The sequence below is a fragment of the Ylistrum balloti genome, unplaced genomic scaffold, assembly GCF_031769215.1.
Source record: "Ylistrum balloti isolate Yb309-2 unplaced genomic scaffold, AGI_CSIRO_Ybal_v1 Utg369806, whole genome shotgun sequence".
In the NCBI taxonomy this organism is placed as follows: domain Eukaryota; kingdom Metazoa; phylum Mollusca; class Bivalvia; order Pectinida; family Pectinidae; genus Ylistrum; species Ylistrum balloti.
In genome coordinates, this window is record NW_026781981.1 from 384,150 (window position 1) to 404,103 (window position 19,954).

General features: G+C 35.5%; 1 protein-coding gene across 1 annotated transcript in view; it reads right to left on the reverse strand.

The window, feature by feature from the left end:
- Positions 1 to 16,605, reverse strand: part of LOC132544657 (uncharacterized protein DDB_G0284459-like) — a 49,456-nt gene extending 32,851 nt beyond the window's left edge. The window contains exon 1 of the mRNA XM_060208280.1: positions 16,542 to 16,605. Coding sequence (XP_060064263.1) covers positions 16,542 to 16,577 — 36 coding nt within the window. The 5' untranslated portion in view covers positions 16,578 to 16,605. The remainder of the gene's footprint in view (positions 1 to 16,541) is intronic.
- Between the last annotated feature and the right edge of the window lie 3,349 nt (positions 16,606 to 19,954).

The window sequence follows — 19,954 nt, forward strand, 5'->3', positions numbered from 1 at the left end:
CCAGTGGTCATTTTAGTGCAGGGTGTTATATCAGGGTGTGATGTCATCAGGATAGATATGTCCCGACACACAGATAGACTGATGATCTAATAGGTAGTGATGTAACAAGTAATCAACATGGTTTAGTAAACAGATATGAAATTCTTCACACACATCACAATATTGATATTCATCTTGTGAGGGAAAGAGTCACTCACAGAGAAAACCTATAACTAATTCTCCAATATGCTTTCAATTTAAAGTGAGATTTCTGGTCAGATGTGATGATGGACATTATAGTACTATCTTCCACAAAATTTCTCTTTGATTGAAAAAAAATACCTGTATTGTTTCTTCTACTGAGGAGCTCCTTTGCAGAGACACATTGTTCCTTGAAACTATTTGGTCACAATTTTATTTGGCAGGTCCCCAGATCATTTTTTCTAATCAGAAATCATACAGTCAGTCAGTTTAATTTTTATCTGAAATCATCATGAAATTAAACGTTTATTTATATCTAAATCAAAAGCTTTCAGAAATAAAGTTTCAAAGACTCTATGAATTCAATGTAAACTTACATTTGATTTTGTATTCAAAATAAACATCAGCACATGCAAAGTGGTTATTTAACTTTCAAGAGGACTTATCTATAATTTGTCAGACCACTGCCCCTTCACAATATTATCTATGTTCTCTTTCGAAAATCTAGCAACTTTTTCAAACTGTGTATATATATCTTTGGAGCAGTGATTCTGATAGGCTCCTGTTTGCCTATACTTCCTACCATGGTCAATGATGTATTGTGGGTGTCCACCCAACCCTATAATCATCCAGGGGGTAGACCTGGTTTTATGATCTGATCTGATCAATATCAGAGTAAATCCAGTTAAACGGTCACAAATCACCACCCTTAGGGGATAATGATTATTATCAATGTTGTAAGGGACCCTCCATGATTACATAAGAGGCCTTGAGGTCAGAGGTGACAGCCAGGTCAGCATTTGTTGAGGAAAAAGTTGTGTTGAAGTGAGACACAAAGTCTCTTGAACACTGGTAAAACTGTGTTACATGTCATTATATCATATCTCCATGTAAAATGATATATAAAATATTCCTAAGAGAAGACTAACAAGTCATAGGAATGCAATTTTTCCATAAAATCTGCATTACAGGTGTAAATTTATATGCTATATGCAGTTGTCACACATTCAGAATATACAGTTAATAAATAACACTGAATATTTTATGTTTGATAGCACAATAAGCTGGATTCATACCTTCATACATGAACGATTAAAAATCTCAATCTCAAAGTCTATCACTTGCCAAACAGGGTGAACATTAATTTGACCTTTAACCTGACTCTATAACCTTCATCTCTTAATTTCTCAAAATGAAAAAAATTAATTATCTTCTAGATGTGGCAAAGATCATGGCCATCATTTTTACAGTATTAGTGGTAAATTGAACTTATCAATTCCACAGTGTTTATTAATCAATGGCTCAGATGCTTTAATTTACAAAGAAAACCTTACAGCATATTAAAACACTTTTGAGACTAAGGAACCCTCAAATGTCATTGGAATTGCGCTGTTGCCAAGCTACATTGTACTTTGCTAGACAGAAAAGATCAATATGTTTTTGTGCTGACACATTTGTATATACAGGCTTTAAAGCAACAGTGATGTGTTCCATGTGATTGTGATTTTCTGTAAACAAACTAAACATAAAGATGACAAAGATCATTTGAATCTGATTTAAAATAAAGATGGTTGATTCAGAAAACAAACAGCTGTGAGAGAAGTGAATGGTCCATGAGATCAAATCTTGCATGAATGAAATAGTTAAAATGGACCAAGATGTAACGGTAACTTGGCATGCCAACACTAAAGTTTTATCTCTCATGACCTTGTAGGAGACGTCATGTCATTTGTGATTAACTGTTAAGAAATTTTGACTGATTTTTACACCATAACCCTTTCAAGTACATAGCATGTGGTACTTAATTCAAATAAAGTCAATACTAGTGTGTTCTGTATTTACTCTGTGAAAAGCCCAGGAGGTCAAAGGCAACACTTCTTTAATAGAAGTGAGAGGTTGGGCTTACAAGGACTTTTATTTCTAGGTATTTCTATAGAATAGCAATAGATATGGATGGACCGGTAAGCATGAATAAGGCATGGGCTCATTGATGGATAACTACGGTATTAGACTGTGCTAGCAAAACCGAGTTGTATGGACAAACATACAGCTGGACATGGACACTACAACAATCTCTTTATTTCAGGACAGGGGCATAAAAAGCTATCTAAAAATTTCATCCTATAATCATGACTGAGACCAGGCCAAGTCCTGAGGCTTTCAATCTCTTCGCCTGTGTTTACCAATACTTTACACATCCAGTTTGATGGCGAAGGTCCACATATATCCAGGTGGACATCAATTATTCAGGTAAACTTTATCAAATGAGAGGTAAATATTGATCTTCAACGACTTGGCTCAATGTGTAACACAAATAACACCTTCCTCAAGTTAGCAGTCCTCACCTGGCCCAGTACTCCAGGGTCTACAACACTGTCAAGTGTTGACTGATGTAAGGGACTTTCTGATAACTATCTTACTAACAAAAATATGGCTTTTTCATACATGTCCTACACAGTTTGTTCATGAGATTATACATACATCAAATATTATATTTACAAATGTTGATCTATTCAAAATAATGAGCGCGATCCTAAAGTTAAAAGTAAATTTACCATTTCAATGTTTCAATTGGAACTGCTTTCCTGTAGACATTGTAAATGATACAAGAACTTTTCGTTTGTGGGTATAAAGAATTGTGTTATCCACCAAAGAGTTAATAAAGGGTGACAAGAAGAAAGGCTGTGGCAAGGACCTTGTGACTTTGAGATTGGAACTATATTTAATCATTGTACTATATAGGTGTCCATCTTCGATACTGAAAACCTAGGTATACAATATAACCATGAGCATCTCATAATACATATAATAAATTAACATTAGATATTGGGTTGATATGGAGAAATGACGACCGCAGCATGGTATTGATATTGCTATATATTAAACATCTGTGGCATTAATTTTACTTTCTAAAATTTGATTGATGAAATAAAAGACAAATTTGGTAGAAGATACTTATATATACAAGGATAACATCAACATTGAAAATCTGAGGATAAGAAATATCAGCTAAGTTCACCCAAAACAAAAGGACAGGCAATGTTCGCAAAATTCACCCAGAAAAAAGGGACCAGTAAAATCTACCAAGTTTACCCACCACAGAAGGACAGGTAAAATCTGCCAAGTTTACCCACCACAGAAGGACAGGTAAAATCTGCTAAGTTTACCCACCACAGAAGGACAGGTAAAATCTGCCAAGTTTACCCACCACAGAAGCCACCACAGAAGGACAGGTAAAATCTGCCAAGTTTACCCACCACGGAAGGACAGGTAAAATCTGCCAAGTTTACCCACCACAGAAGGACAGGTAAAATCTGCCAAGTTTACCCACCACAGAAGGACAGGTAAAATCTGCTAAGTTTACCCACCACAGAAGGACAGGTAAAATCTGCCAAGTTTACCCACCACAGAAGGACAGGTAAAATCTGCTAAATTTACCCACCACAGAAGGACAGGTAAAATCTGCCAAGTTTACCCACCACAGAAGCCACCACAGAAGGACAGGTAAAATCTGCCAAGTTTACCCACCACAGAAGGACAGGTAAAATCTGCCAAGTTTACCCACCACAGAAGGACAGGTAAAATCTGCCAAGTTTACCCACCACAGAAGGACAGGTAAAATCTGAAAATCTGCCAAGTTTACCCACCACAGAAGGACAGGTAAAATCTGCCAAGTTTACCCACCACAGAAGGACAGGCAATATCAGCCATGTTCAACCCTTAGCGAATAAAGGCATCATCAGTTAAGGTAAACCAAACCTAAGGAAGGAAACATCAACTATTGTTACACCAAATCAAAGGAGAGGCAACATGAACAACTGACAACAGGTCAAAAGAAACTAAGACCAAAGATTTAAAAAAAAATACTTGATATCCTTCAAATCAAACAAAGACCTAAATTGATGCTTCTTAACATGTTACAATGCTATCATAATACTTACTGACATGAAATTATCGTCATATCACTTAAGCTGATGTTAAAACCATTCAAGTTGAAGACATAGAAAGTACCAGTAAAACAAAAGAACATTTATCTGAATATATTGTTGTAGTCTTGCTGTATGTATTAAGGTATACACAGCTAATTGTGCACTGACATACATCATATACAAGATTTCTGGCTTAAAAATGTGTACAGATCATCAAGTAAAGGAAATAGTGAGCAGTTTTGTATGGACTGGCATATAAAAACTGTTTGTTTGTAACATTTTAAAACACAAGACTAATCTACCTATCTGACATAGAACAGTAGTGTATTATGTAACAGCAGACATCTTGTTCTGTTACAGTTTGTTTGGAGTCCAACATTATACCAGATTTAAAGCTCAATCTGAACAGCTGTCGTGCCAGTCCACAGTAATTAATGTCAAAGTAGTTTTTATGTCACATTTAGTTAAGAATATTTCACATAAAACATCAGCTCTAGTTAACTTATAATGACATTACATCTAAGTTTGAATGTTTTCTGCCAAAACCATGATTAACCTTTTGCACTCCTGTTAAAGCACCAATCAGCTTATAGATTCAGTAACACATATTGTCAGCAACTGAAGGTTAAGAGCTTATCTAACATACAACATTAAGCAGTTAAAAATGTTATGCTGGCTTCTGTACAATCAGGAAGTATTAGAACATATGTAAACACAGGTATACAATACAGTCCATAATCATACTGTATATCTTTCTGTAAGCATAAGCTCAGGGGGTCTTAGTCTTGACAAAAGGGAGAAAGCACTCTTAAAACTTTAAACTGGCCCTCACAATATACATATTAGAACACAGTTCTATATATAATTATTACTTTAAAATGTATTTAAGGATACATGTCACCAAGGTGATATACAGCTGTTATATTTCGTAAGAGTTTGAGTCTTTATCAGACTCACAAGTTGATAATTTAGGCTATAATTGACAATGATTGAATGTGTATAAACACAAGTATGTAGTTATGAAATGATGTTGATACTTTGTCAATACTGCATCAGGGATAATGCTGGACACAATAAAGGGAGATAATTTTAATAAAAAGTTCATAAGGTGGGACATTAATTCAATGCAAATACAAATGTATAAGGATTGACATCAGACTTATGACATCACTACAAATCCTTCGACGCACTAGGTCCATGAGACCAAGGTAACAAAATTGACCATGACCAGACAGACATAGCCTAATCTCATCTGAGGCGGGGATAAAAGCTATTCCACACGTCGACTAAAAAAACTGCTCATGAATAGGAGACATTGAATTAGTGACAAATCTAAGGTTAACAACCAAATCCAAATAAATACTATTTATTTCAATGGATCTGATTGTACACATCGGTGATAACAAACCTCAGAAAAAAGTGTGTTCCTAAACAAAGATCTTAATACAGTATATCTTAATAGCTCCTTTATCTAGTGTATCAGTTCAATTTTATGATCTAAATTTATAAAGAGTCACTGTAAATTTGTCTAAAATTCAGATCAAAATGACTCCCTCCATAACAGGATGATTGAGCTGGTATGCTGGTGTAATGCAAGCATATTGCTTTTTATTTGCGTCATAAACATGGCACTTGTACAATTATCCTTGAAGATATTTCTTATTCTAAGTCATTAACATACCATATTTTCTGGGTTACAAGCCGCAGCTTTTTTCCTCGGCAGTCGGGCATGTGGCTTTTATACCAATGCAGGTTATATAAGGATGAAAAAAAAATTGGAAGAACAACAAATTTAAAAATGAAGCATATTGTCTGGACATCGGTTCCAGACTATTACGTATTTTGGAATGGCCATTTTATCAAATGCAATATTAACCTGTGAGACCTCCCACACTGATAATTTTGGTTGTTGTAACATGTAACTCTTCCAGAAGGAATAAAAAGTAGTGATTTAAACAAAGGACACCAGTAAACCAGTACGAGATTTTGTTATGAGTACATGTATGTTACATGTTTGTGACTGAAACAGATTGTCTAGAACCGCAATTTGCAACCATTTTAAGATTTTAAGATTGAAATAAAAACAGCATTCTCGTAGATTTAATTAATCATACTTTGTAATATGAAACACAATATCATCTTCTGATCTTTTGTGATTGCTTCTGAAGCCATAGCAAAAGTTTACAACAGCCTTTTGCATCCTGGAATTGACAGGTCATTGGGTAAAATTCTAGAAAGACCGCCATGCTTGCTTTTACGATAAGAATAGCTTTGTGCAACTTATAAAAAGATATATAGAACTATAAGAATTTTGTCAGCATGCAAGGGTCTTTGCTAGTATTTAACAGTTCAGATACTGATGGAGCTATTGTTTAGTAAACTGTATGTAATGTCAGGTCCCACATCTGTGTTTAGACCATCTTTGAAAGGTTTCAGGCCAAACGAGTTTGATAATGGCTATTTTACGTTTTTGACACACGTCAATGAAATAAAGGATTATCTGTGTATAATTCACTAGTAAACTTATATCAAATGTTTCACTGAAATTCATGATAAATTGCCTTCTGTTGTCTGTTATATCAACGAACTTTGGTCAACATTATGGTTACCACATTGTAAGAATGGGTGTGGTTTATACAAATAAAAAAATCGTTAAAAATTTGCTCTGTGGCTTATATACCAGTGCAGTTTATAACCCAGGAAATATGTTACATTATTGTATGAGCACTTTACCACAAATTTCGGTAAATATTTAGACAAGGTAGTTTATTAGAAAGTAACCTTTGTCTCACTGTGCAATATAGACCTGGACACAACCGGTAATACATTTTAAACTCTGACACCTACACGGTTTGGGTCAGTCTGAGTAAGGCTGGCAGTTAATACATAGCTGTTGACAAGAGAGACAAGACATGGTTGAAAGTTAAAATAAGACCCCTCCAGGAATATATAACACCACATGAAAACAGACGTATTTAAATGTCAACAAACACCAAAACACTTCAACACAAACATTTTTACCATTTTCGGAAAGTTTATTATCATTGTAAACATATTGATGTTGAAATAAGTGACACTTGAAAAATGGCTTCCTTATCCACAGCGACCTTAAGGCATATTTTTTATATCTTAATCCAATCAACATTGTCAATACATTTAGGTTGGGCATGTTAATATTGCCTGGAATGGAGAAAATGTTGAACAGTACACCCCAACAAAGTCTGGACCTGACACAGACAACAGGGTTGGTTCTACACTAACAAAGTCTGGACCTGACACAGACAACAGGGTTGGTTCTACACTAACAAAGTCTGGACCTGACACAGACAACAGGGTGGGTTCTACACTAACAAAGTCTGGACCTGACACAGACAACAGGGTTGGTTCTACACTAACAAAGTCTGGACCTGACACAGACAACAGGGTTGGCTCTACACTAACAAAGTCTGGACCTGACACAGACAACAGGGTTGGTTCTACACTAACAAAGTCTGGACCTGACACAGACAACAGGGTGGGTTCTACACTAACAAAGTCTGGACCTGACACAGACAACAGGGTTGGCTCTACACTAACAAAGTCTGGACCTGACACAGACAACAGGGTTGGTTCTACACTAACAAAGTCTGGACCTGACACAGACAACAGGGTTGGTTCTACACTAACAAAGTCTGGACCTGACACAGACAACAGGGTTGGTTCTACACTAACAAAGTCTGGACCTGACACAGACAACAGGGTTGGTTCTACACTAACAAAGTCTGGACCTGACACAGACAACAGGGTTGGATCTACACTTACAAAGTCTGGAAATGACACAGACAACAGGGTTGATTCTACGCTAACAAAGTGACGACCTGACACTGACAACAGGGTTGGTTCTACACTAAAAACATCTGGACCTGACATAGACAACAAGCTTCTAAACTTTCACATCTCTGGACCAGACAAACAACAACAGAGCTAAATTTAACCCGAACAAATTTAAGATCAGACAGACAGAAAAAACATGTATTTTAAGAGACCTTGACAAATAAGAGCTATTTATAAAGATTATAATTCAGTACCAATAAGACCTCGTAGTTTTTTATTCATAATGAAAAATTCAAAAACAACGATTAGAGATATGCACATTCTTCCGAAAGTCCTGAAGAAATGTCCGTCAATGTTTAGCTCAACCAGAGTCCTTTCATAGTTTAGAAAGGCACTGGTTACCACGGTAATGGAATCATGACACAAAGCAGTTAGAGAATGATATAAAACAGACTTGAGAAAGAATCACTCTGAAGATCTAGCAGAGGATGTAGATATAAATAACTGATCAAAATACATAAGAACTTGATTTCTATAGCAAAATCTGGATATTGTACACTGCATCCATCCTATCTCAGTCTCCATGACAACCAGTTGGAATGATGTAACAAAGAGTTCACAAGAAAAGCATTCTGGTAAGGTAAGAATGACTACTTAGATTTCAATCCAAACAATTATCAGGATGTCGTAACAAATCTGAATACATATATATCAACAACATTTGACACTCTGAAAGAATGTAAGATCCCATGCACATAAATGGGTCGTAAAAAATCCTTTATAGAAATTTGGGTTTTGTTTCTTTTGTATTGATAGAGAAACTGTAGGTACCTACAACGATGATACAAAAGTTTAAGACTCACAAGTGAGTAGAAGTTAAATTCAGATACCATTTTGATGAATTGGATATTGTAGAGCCAAATAATGAATTAAACTGTTCATATCACTGTTTCTCGTGAGAGTAAGACATGGCTCGTCAAACTAAACCCATGAATCAAATTTCAGAACTTATCTAGTAAACACAGTAACACTGGCCATGTCTCCTTAAAAATGTGCTTATTTACTGTCAACATGGTTTGCTCCTTATAACATATACATGAGCATGACACGACTCAGTCTTTCTTTGCCAGAACATCATGTAAAACTATCCAAATTCCTTAATATATATTTCGATTTTTTTTGTCCAAGGTAAAAAAACAGGTCACAGTAACCCACTTTTGATGTTTAACACTCTACAATAACAGCTGGATTCATTAGCCTATATTATCATACCTATAATTGTGGTATGTGTGGTATCAGACCACAACAGTTGACAGAGCCAGATCATAAAACTGATGTAAGAAAATATGATTCTCGCTTTATGTGTCAAAGGTCATGACAGTAAATGAGCCCTACCAAAGGTAAAGATGTGCATTGGTCGCACGTTTACTCTGTCAGTGGGTTAATAGGCAATGTTGATTATTGTTGTTTTACTGTCAAAGTAAGTGTTTGATGTAGACATCCGAAGAATATATAAATGTATATCCTACATGTCCAAAGCATCATTCTGTACCTATTGTTCTTTTGTTGACAACACAATGTTTTTTCTGACACTTAAATAGAGTAAATATGTTAGTACAATAAATATATATGGATTTTCTTTTTCTGTTTCAATTTTCTGTGGTTTAACTGATCGTATATAAAACAAAAATATGTATTCATGGAAAACATGAAATAGACTATACCCTATTTATCTGTAAATGGTCCAAGGAGCCATCACAAGACCACTGGTCATGGCTTAATACAGGATAAGGGGATGTCAAATGGTGACTATTCCAATGAACAGCAATAAGTATAATTGGGTTATGGATCTTTTCAATTGGTATCTGACTGAATAACCCATGCCAAAAGTCAAAGTGGAAAGGGGACATTAGAGCTATGTATTTTAATGATAAATAAAAACATACCAATTTTTGAAGAGATGGGTTGAATGAAGACTTCTGGGCTAAATTATAAAGCATAAAAAACAAAGGGCAATAACTCTTTGAAATTTTCTTGAATAAAAATTCATGACAACAAAATATAATTTTACAGTCTATAAAGCTATATCTGAGTTATCAGGTAAAAACTGAGGAGGAGCTATGTGTTTTAATGATAAATAAAAACACACCAATTTTTGAAGAGATGGGTTGAAGACTTCGGAACTAAATTAAAAAGCATAAAAAAACAAAGGGCAATAACTCTTTGAAATTTTCTTGAATAAAAATTCATGACAACAAAATATTTTACAGTCCATCAAGCTAGATCAGAGGTATTGGATAAAAACTGAGGAGGAGATCTCTGTACAAGATCAAGATTCTGAAAAAAGTTATGGGCAATACTTCCTTCAAAAATTGTCTAAATAAATTGGTGATTAAACCTAACAAGTTTGAAACTAACATTATGAAAGCTATAAGGGAGTTGTTCTTCAAACTAATGTAGAATCAAACTGCTTTTTCAGGAAAATACAACACCATATCACGGTGATTAATCCTACCAAGTTCCAAAGTGAACAGCTGAAAACTGTCGTAGAAGATCTCCACACAAATGAAAGTTTACAATGGACTTTCGCATGGATGACACCATACCATGTTACCTCTCATCAAAATTTCTGAAGGACATATAACACTGAAACTCTTCAAAAATAGCTGCACATGCACAGTTTTTACACTAGTTGACCTTACTCTACATATATGTAAGTGACAAAGTTTGTGTCTAGCTGTCTCCACAATCACATGTTAGTATGTGTTTCCAGATATGATCAGCCTCCAACACATGTCCGCCCCCATGGCCCACACACAGAAATATGGTCAGAGATGACTGATAAAGCCATGGAGATGTCTGAATGTAAGGAGGCCGTCAAGTTGTAGTCAAGTCTGACCGACCTCATCGGACAGAAAAAACCAGCCACCTTCAGACAGTCAGAGGGGAGATACAATAATGGGCAATCAGCATCAACAAATAATTATAATTAGAAATTGTTTTGGGTATAACATTGTGAATGTATAGCTATTATTTAGGTAAGTAAATGTAGATATTAATTAACATACATTCATAAATGTATATAGCAAAAACTGAAACTCTTCAAAAATAAGAATGAGTTTTTACACTAGATGACTATTGATCAGGTATGTGACAATGCCTATTAACTACCTCAGAGGAATGTACAATTTACTATTTTGTTTACTAAATATAGATATTGTATCGGTAAATAAAAACAGTCTAATTATAGTAAGTGTATTGAAATCTAATTGTTTACAGCTATTGCCAGTTACCATAACTTTATGGAGTCCCACCCTATCCTCCCCTTTTCCTTATCTGCCTAGCTGCCCCTCCGAGGGCTACTCCATAAAGGTTATAAGAGGAAGGGAGATCACTCTGCGTTCCTGCCATGATGGCTCATGGATCGTAGGGAGGGCGGTATTGTTTCGAATCTTTTGTTGTTGGGATACAAAGATGGGTGTAGGTACTATATTTGCATACTAAAGTTATGGTAATTATTACTGAAATGAAAAGTCTAATTAGAGTAAGTGTATTGAAATCTAATTGTTTACTGTTGAATTAATTGCTAGTTGATCTAAGTTTCATTTTGGTGAAAACCACTTTGTGTTTGGATTTTCTCACTTTGTGTTCGGATTATCTATTGTAAAATTACACTTTATGTTTTGTTCTTTAATATCAGCTATACATAGCCTACTGTATTATCACAGTTAAAAAATCTATCATTTAGATTTCAGGCAGATTACATGAGATCATATGACCTGTCTAGTTTCATATTTCCGCCGACAAAATGTTTCCTGCTAAAAAAAATCAGTATTACTAATAATGACTAATATTAACTATTCATGACAACTTTCCTAGCTTACAAAGAAGTAATGAATGACAGGCAAACTATTGTTAACTATCCCTACATGTATTTACATCCCTGTTGTTATCTGCGGTCCCTCACCAAGAGGCCTGGCTTATAAGTAGCTCTACTTCTAAAATTACTATAGATTTTTTAAAGCTACACTTTCTTTTTACATTTATCAGATTACAATTTCATTTTCTTTTCTTTTCTTCCGAATTTTTCAGATATAAATAAAGTTGGCAAAAACATTTTCTTAATAACCTCACATAAAGCGTTGCTGTTTCCGCTCTATGAGAACCACGCCCACTTTGATGGCAACAGTTGCTTACATTGACCCAATGCTATCACCACCATTTAACAGCCATAATTCAACTCCTGGCCATCAACCTGTGCACATTTTGTGAAACAAGCTAAGTTATGTGTGCATGATTTTTTTTTAAATGAATGGCTGGCCATTAACCCAGCATGATGAAGTGTTTAAATCAAGGCTGCCTCAGGGTTGGTTTTTCCCAACATGGCATCTTGGACATGGTATTTAAAGTACACCAGTGAGGGCATGCTGATTCATTTTAAAATTCACTTCCCATCTCGTCTTCTTATTCTATTCCATAGCCTGGGGTGGGGTAGGAAAAAAATGGGGAAGAGGACTCACTGGTTGGGGCCAAGCAGGATTGCAGGAAGCATGATAGAGGTTTATGGTGGATGCAACTTCTGTGTGCATGGTGTTTAAATCATAGAAAAATGCAGTAATTGTCAATTTTTCTAAAGTTTCAAATAATCAAAAAGATATCCATAGATATGTCAGCTGGTGATCAAACAGATGGTATTTCTGTATCAGTTTAACTTGTCAGTCTTCAAATGAATTCAATATTAGAGTCAGCTCTTTCACTGATATAGCTCAGTACAGCATCAGACTTTACAGCCTTTGGTGAAAATTCGAGACTCAGGGCAGTCTGTATTTCGAAGAAGCCAAGTATACTGACTGCCTTGTGATAGATGATATACTTGTGTTCTCGGACAAAACGCTTTTCCCAAATTGCTGAATAGTATGTGCCAGACCTTCTGCATGTTGTTCAGTGAGTCCGCCACCAACTACTACAACGGGACTACGTCTTGAAATGACTCTAGCTATTCATGTAGTGATAAACCAAAGAAATAAATAATCCAACAACTGGAGCTAGTTTATCAAATCGGTACATGTGATCACATTGTTTGGGTCACATCTGTTACATGTCATGTGTTAAAAGGTTAGTTACATAAAGGTACTGCATGTATAAGTAAACCTGGGACATGGGATACAGATAAAGTACACTAAGTCAAATTTTGTAGTCCTATATACAATGATCTTTATAGCGTGTATTTTACTATAAATTGGTTTTACTGGTCATCGCTTCAAGCATAAAAATTAACAAGACTTTTCGAAACTGTGTATTGCCCAATATTTATCAGGGAAATTATGGTAAGCCCATCCTTGACTTTGAGTCAGATTTTGAGTTTTTATCCTGTGGTTATTAAAAGATATGTACAATATCTCGTCAGTAGTGCAGAACCTTAACACATGCCTGTAAAAACATTACATCATTCCCATTAATTGCGGCGTAATAATGTGTGCACTTGTTACTGTGATTCAAAACCAACTGTCCCTTTTCAAATGAAAACGCTGTGCTAAATTTTCCCTTGCATAGTGAGTCTGTTCAGTTTTCTGCATATTTAATACATATCACAACTAAAGTGACTTCCAAAAGTGTATAGGCTCATACACATCCTATTCAGAATTTAAGATAAGAGAAAATCACGAAATAATAACACATCGTCACATTTTTCTGATTGCGTAAGTTGAATAATTCTGTTAAGTGGAGTTATTTCCTGCACTTTTAAATATCACAATGGAAATGAATTCCCCTGTCGAACATTTGCTCACTATGACGAAGCTTAATAGAATCATGTAGAAAATCTCTGTATTGTGTTATCGGATACTCGTAATCTCAGAATCGTAGCCAAGAGAGCGACAGTGACTATATCACAAGTAATATCGCACCTCGCCTACCTCGACTGTAATCATAGACCATTAAATACCAACAATACAGCTACGACCTTGAAGACTACTGACAAACACCACCGCTATTTAACGTACATGGTTTACTTCATTCCAGTGTCGTCGCAATATTATGTGATACAGGGACAGTTGGTCAGGCATTGGTAAAACACTTGATTCCATTATCTTGTTCAGGGTAATGCAGGCCATACACACATAACCTATAGATCTCATGCCTGTGTTCTCATAAAGCTGAGTAAACATGACCATTGGTACCAATATTGACACAAACACATATCTGACAAGTAAAATTTGTTCCATTTTGTTATCTCTTTCAATTCACTGTCAATAGAGTTTAAATATAAAACCACTGTTTCATGTGAAACTGGTGCTATCAGGTAAAGTTTGAAACCTGGGTGAAGGTGAAATCCCACAGAGCAACTGACTCAAGCAAGACAAGAAACTGTGAATCTCTGAGTGGAACTCTGTTTCCCAGTATTATGTGAATAAGATGAAAACTTACTCAAAATTGTGTAGGAACTTAATTTCCAGAGATGCATGTTGATGGCAAAAATGTTCTCCTTGAAGTCAAGCAAAAGGTGTAATTTTGTGCTCTGAAAGTCACAAAGATTGGTGAAGTTTTGTCCTCAAATTTCTATCAAGAATGAGAAATTTCAATCTCTCTTGCTGGAGTAAAGGCTAGAAATTTTTGCACTTCCTGACATCTGCATGCCCAATTTAAATTTGATATTATTGGTACCACCAATAAAATGTGATTGTCTAAGATTAATGTGATACCTGTATTTATCAGAATATGGAGGCTACAATAATGTTACATGAGGCGGAGATTCCATCATAGGCACTGTGAGACCAGCACTACCATAAAACAGAAATTTAGTTCTAGAGCCTGCTAATACTAATATGTTTGATACTTCAGTTTGCTGAAACTGACCATTATTATCCACTGGCTTTAAATTTCTGACCAGTCCAGTTTCAGCAATACTAGAAAAACGGCAAGAAACTATTCAAAAGCTCAAAACTATAAAACTCACAGTTTCTGCACAGACAGAAGGAATATTCCACCTACATCTCCTCTAACAAGGGCTCAGACCACATGGTAAAATTTGTATTCTTCATGAAAATTCATAAAAATCTTAACTGTCTTTGTTCTTGTAATGGATAAAAACATTTCCCCGTGTTAACTGTTACATGAAGACCATACAAAGAAAATGAGATCCACCATCCGTGAGGGCAGTTCTGTCCGTGTGGGCAGTTGCGTCCATGTGGGTAGTTCCATTAATTTTTGCTAATCTTTCTAGGAGAAATACACAAGTCTGGTATTAGTAATGTATAAACAGTATAGATGTTGTCTGGTCACTTCTTGTTAGATGAAGAGTAAGGACATAGTACTAGGAAGGTTAAACAACAACATCTGCACTGCTAGACTCCATGATACTTCTAGCAACAATACCAAGGTGGCCATAAAAATCTTCTACACAAATCTCTCCCTTCGTTTGATTAGTTGAACATGACACGATGGTAAGCCAGAGGGCCGAGGTTTGAATCCTAGCGGAGACAATGAAATAAATAATGACCTCTGTTACTATACTTAACAGCCATGTTAAGGTTCTACAAGATTACCACAGTCTGGAGAACTTTGGTGTAATCACGGTACAGTGCATCATGTTCATGTAATTCTACCAGACAGTCAGCAGGTGAAAATATAAATCACCTTAATGAACATGGATTATGTCATCCAGGTGGAAATACGTATGTATTCCAGGTGATGATACATCTGCTGCTGATGACAGTTACCTGTATAGGAATTTGTTTACCTGGCCACTGTCACCTTACAATGATTCACCTGTCTTACTTAGCGAACTGTAATATATAATACCATTGTTTATACAAATTCAATTCATACTAATTTATACATCTAGCCAAATCAGTAAACAGACATGACTTTGTATTAATTATGGAAAAACATTCAGCCTCACCTAAACCTTTGACCTTTATTACCTTTGTACAGGTATATATGTAAGTAGCATATGGTAATTAATTCAAAGATTTAGATATGTCTTAATACACTTCTCCATGTAAGTATGTATGTAAGAGAGGTCATTAGTTTATCAATGTCTCCGATAGGAACTGAACTCAGGACCGCTGGTTGAGCATAGTAGATAACCCACTGGGCAGAGTCAAGAGAAATTTAGCAGCAATACGCTTTACCAGTGGAAATGTCCTCAGTTTCTCTTTTATTTTCTTTAGTGTTAACAGCATTGATTGTATGAGCGCTTTTAGGCTAAGGTCTCCTTTAGGGTACCAACACAACAGATTATCTAAACCTCATTGTTAGCAATTAGGAATTAAAAAAAAATGTTGCAGCTTCATTAACAGGTTCTTTCTGTTATAACGGACAATCAGGAGAGTCAATTAAACCATAATTCATTATTTTTAGTTTCTATGTTGTATGTACTGAAGGAATGAATTATATAGGAAATGCAAACATGTATTTTTTTTATTTTCCAAATTATGATGAATGCACTTACACTTTAAACATTTCTTTTACCTGAGTGTAGGTGAGTATCCGAGACTTGGTGAAGCGTGGTGACAAAGAAACATGATCACTATATCAGTACTGTTATAATGCTGACACTACATACAAATATACATGTACTTTCTACACTACAGGTATCTAGAACAGATTATTACATACCTGATCTTCCACGGGATGTTCCATGGTAGATGTCATTCCGTTTTACACCTGTAGAAATCGATGTTGACACCACACTACACTATTTTCACACAGGATAACAAAAGCTAGCCATCCTGCTAGCTGAAATCAGCGAGGATTTCCATAGACTCCGAATATCCACCGTACCGCTACAGTGAGCGACGTACAACAAAAATCGATAGGAGCTCTCTCACTCTCTCTCGGTAACTATTCTAAGGTACTACATTGTCATCACACACAAATTTTGGGAATTGGAGAGGAAAATCACAGTACACGTGTTCCTCACATAGAACGAGTGTGAGGATAATCCGTCGGTAGTGGATGACACGGTCAGTATAACCCACGGGACTGTGGCAGACGACTTCTAACGTATCTGTTAATTCATGGTATGGCTTCTTCAGGTTTTCGGTTAGTTATGCTTGGGTTTACCTGTGGTCGCTCGACCTGCTACGCAGCACGGCACGAGCCATGACGTAACACAGGACGCCACTCGCTATAGTTAAACTTTTAATTAGCGTGGTTATTGCTATAGAATGTGCGAACAAGATTCACGTAGGACTTGATTGATGCTATAATGAATTTTATTTGTGTTTTTTTTTCAGATTCGTCACAAACCACGTGGAATGTGACATCATCCTTAGTACGTCACTGGTTAGTTTTTTCCCCCTCATGTCAAGCCAGACTACGTAAAGTTAAATCGTACATCATTTCTTATTGAATTTATTTATATTTGAAGTGATATGCGCTCAAAATAGACCAAACGAGGATGACATATGAACAACAGAAAAAATATGACGATGAAGTAAAATGAGAGTAAGATCATTTGTTCCGGAAGGGTGAGCGTCTCCTGCAGCGCTGACGATTCATTTAATCGGTTTCTGAATAACGTTACAGATGTAACAGAAGTCATTTTTCCATCTCAATGCCTCCGCAATCAGGAATCGAACCCGGGACCCCTGGCGTACTAGTCTGGCGATCAACCAATCGAGCTAAAGAGAAGTTCTCTCTAGCCGAATGGTATATTGCGGCTAGTATTTTACCAGGGTTACAGAGACTTAAGAAATATATTTGAAATGTCTGTGAGTCTTGCTGTCTTTTCATGTTTTTGTCTTCCATATTTCGCTTATAATAACAATGATTCATCATGTATGTTTCTTTGTTACGACGTTATTCGTCGGGGTACTGATAAAATAAGTACGGCTCCAGTTGACTCAAAACAGTTCCGTCATTAACGGATTGGGTTATCTTTGCGATTGTCAGAAGTAGTAGACATTTTTATAGAACTATTGACCAAGGGTTTACAATATATATCGGCAAGATATATAAACAAACACCCAAACAATTTCCAACGGTTTTCTTTACAGAAATCTTACAGATAATTTTACTATGCAATCTTAATTAAGAAAATCAATTTCTATGTCTTACAAAAAGACTACAGCACACTTTAGACTAAGCTCACGTGATTTAAATAGCGAAAAAGGAACATATAGATACCTATATAGTGATAAAATACTCAAATGACATCAGATATGAATTTCATTTTATATTGAAATGAAACTTTTATAACAACCAATGAAGCCAGTACATCAAGCCGTATTACTATAAAAGACAAAGTGTTTTCAAATTGATTCAGCTATTAGACACTCAAAATACGAAATAATTAGTCAATATTTTATAATTTTGTATTTGCATATCATTGCAAGCTTTTTGTTGCAACACTCTACTTATACATCCGAAAAAAATAAAATAATGTAAGGCATTATATTGTATGATGAAAAATTGTAAATTCCATGATTGACAATGAAGTATGTGTATTTCACTATCTGCTATGATATACTTAATTATGAGATGTCTTCATGCTAGAGTTTAATTGATATCTACGGATATTTCAGTAGTAAGTAAATGGACTTAATTAAAGTATTGTATTAAATGTTACTGTTTCAGGCTAAATCGACTCATTGTAATATACTATATTTCTACAATGTATGTCATTGTATAGTTTTATACGATTGTGATGTATCTCGCTGTGATCTGATGTATTTATCATGATGTGCATTGTATCAATGTAATGCCATGTTATATTCTGATGTGTCGCAAGGCATAATGATAATAAACAAACCGAAACTAAAACCTGATCGGAGTGAAACTGATTTACCGGTATTATGACCCCAGTGAGTGCCACATTCTCAATTTATATATATATATTTCCAATAATTAAAAAAAAAAATACATGTATATATATATTATGATTATCTCCCTTCCTTACATATATTTACAATGAGAATTGTTAACTTACAAATCTTATCCATATACACCCGAATTGTTTACAAATTTCGGTTATCTTACAGAACACTTCCCGCTGGAACTGAAACTGAAAAGAAGGCGTGGCCACACAAAGTATATAACCTTAACCCATGTTTTATAGTAATAAGAGACCAGAGAGTAAAATATAGATGTATTATATATAGTTGGTGGTTGGTAACAAACTGTTATAGTAAATCATGAAATTTTAACCAAGTTGGTCCAAGCCTTTACTGAAATTCTCGATCTTTGACCGGCGCGGGAAAATAAGTTTTCACGCTATCTTGAAAGAGATGAAGTGCCATCATATCATCAACCGAATTTGACAGTGCTTATGGAGATTTGACAAGAACATATACATTCTTTCTATCTAAACACGAAATCTTTTACACTGAATATCTGTATAGTAGCTCTTCTCTGTTTCACCCAAACATCGATTTATTTTTTATGTGTTGACAGCTTTAGGCCAGGGATATTTTAGTAAACCGATGCCTTTATTTTTGTGATCTTATTAACCTTAGATTAACTTACATGTGTCATTTTGTTGTGAAAATGGTGTCGATTTTTATTCTTTGGTTTCAGACAATTCTTGTAGCTCTGTGGGCTCTGGTAAAAAGCTTACCCGTTGTTAGCTACGATTCTGTATTTGTCTATATAGTAATTAGCACCTTCATGTGATCGATTGATGTTATTTACCAGGACTTAAGTTGATTTTAACAAAGTACATATTAAGTTACTGCGAATTCACGCCACATCAACGGGAATATCTACGTAATGTTCTACTTTGTAGTATAGAGAAATAAACATTGTACAACACATCAGATATTTTTCAATCCAAGGGAAGCAACTCTTTGTTGAATTCACCAATTTGTAGAGAATACCACAACCCCATCTCCTCTCTACTTGATCGAAGATCGGAAAGTGATTGCTTTTTTCCGCCAGTCCCACTTTACATTTCCGAATAAAATTTCTCCATCAGTTATGAGGACCGCTCAGTGCCGAACCGACGTTCCCATGAAATTGCTTTTCATGTTCAGAAGTCAAAGTGAAACGGGTTACTTTTACTATAGATATAGATCGGTTTCACATAACAT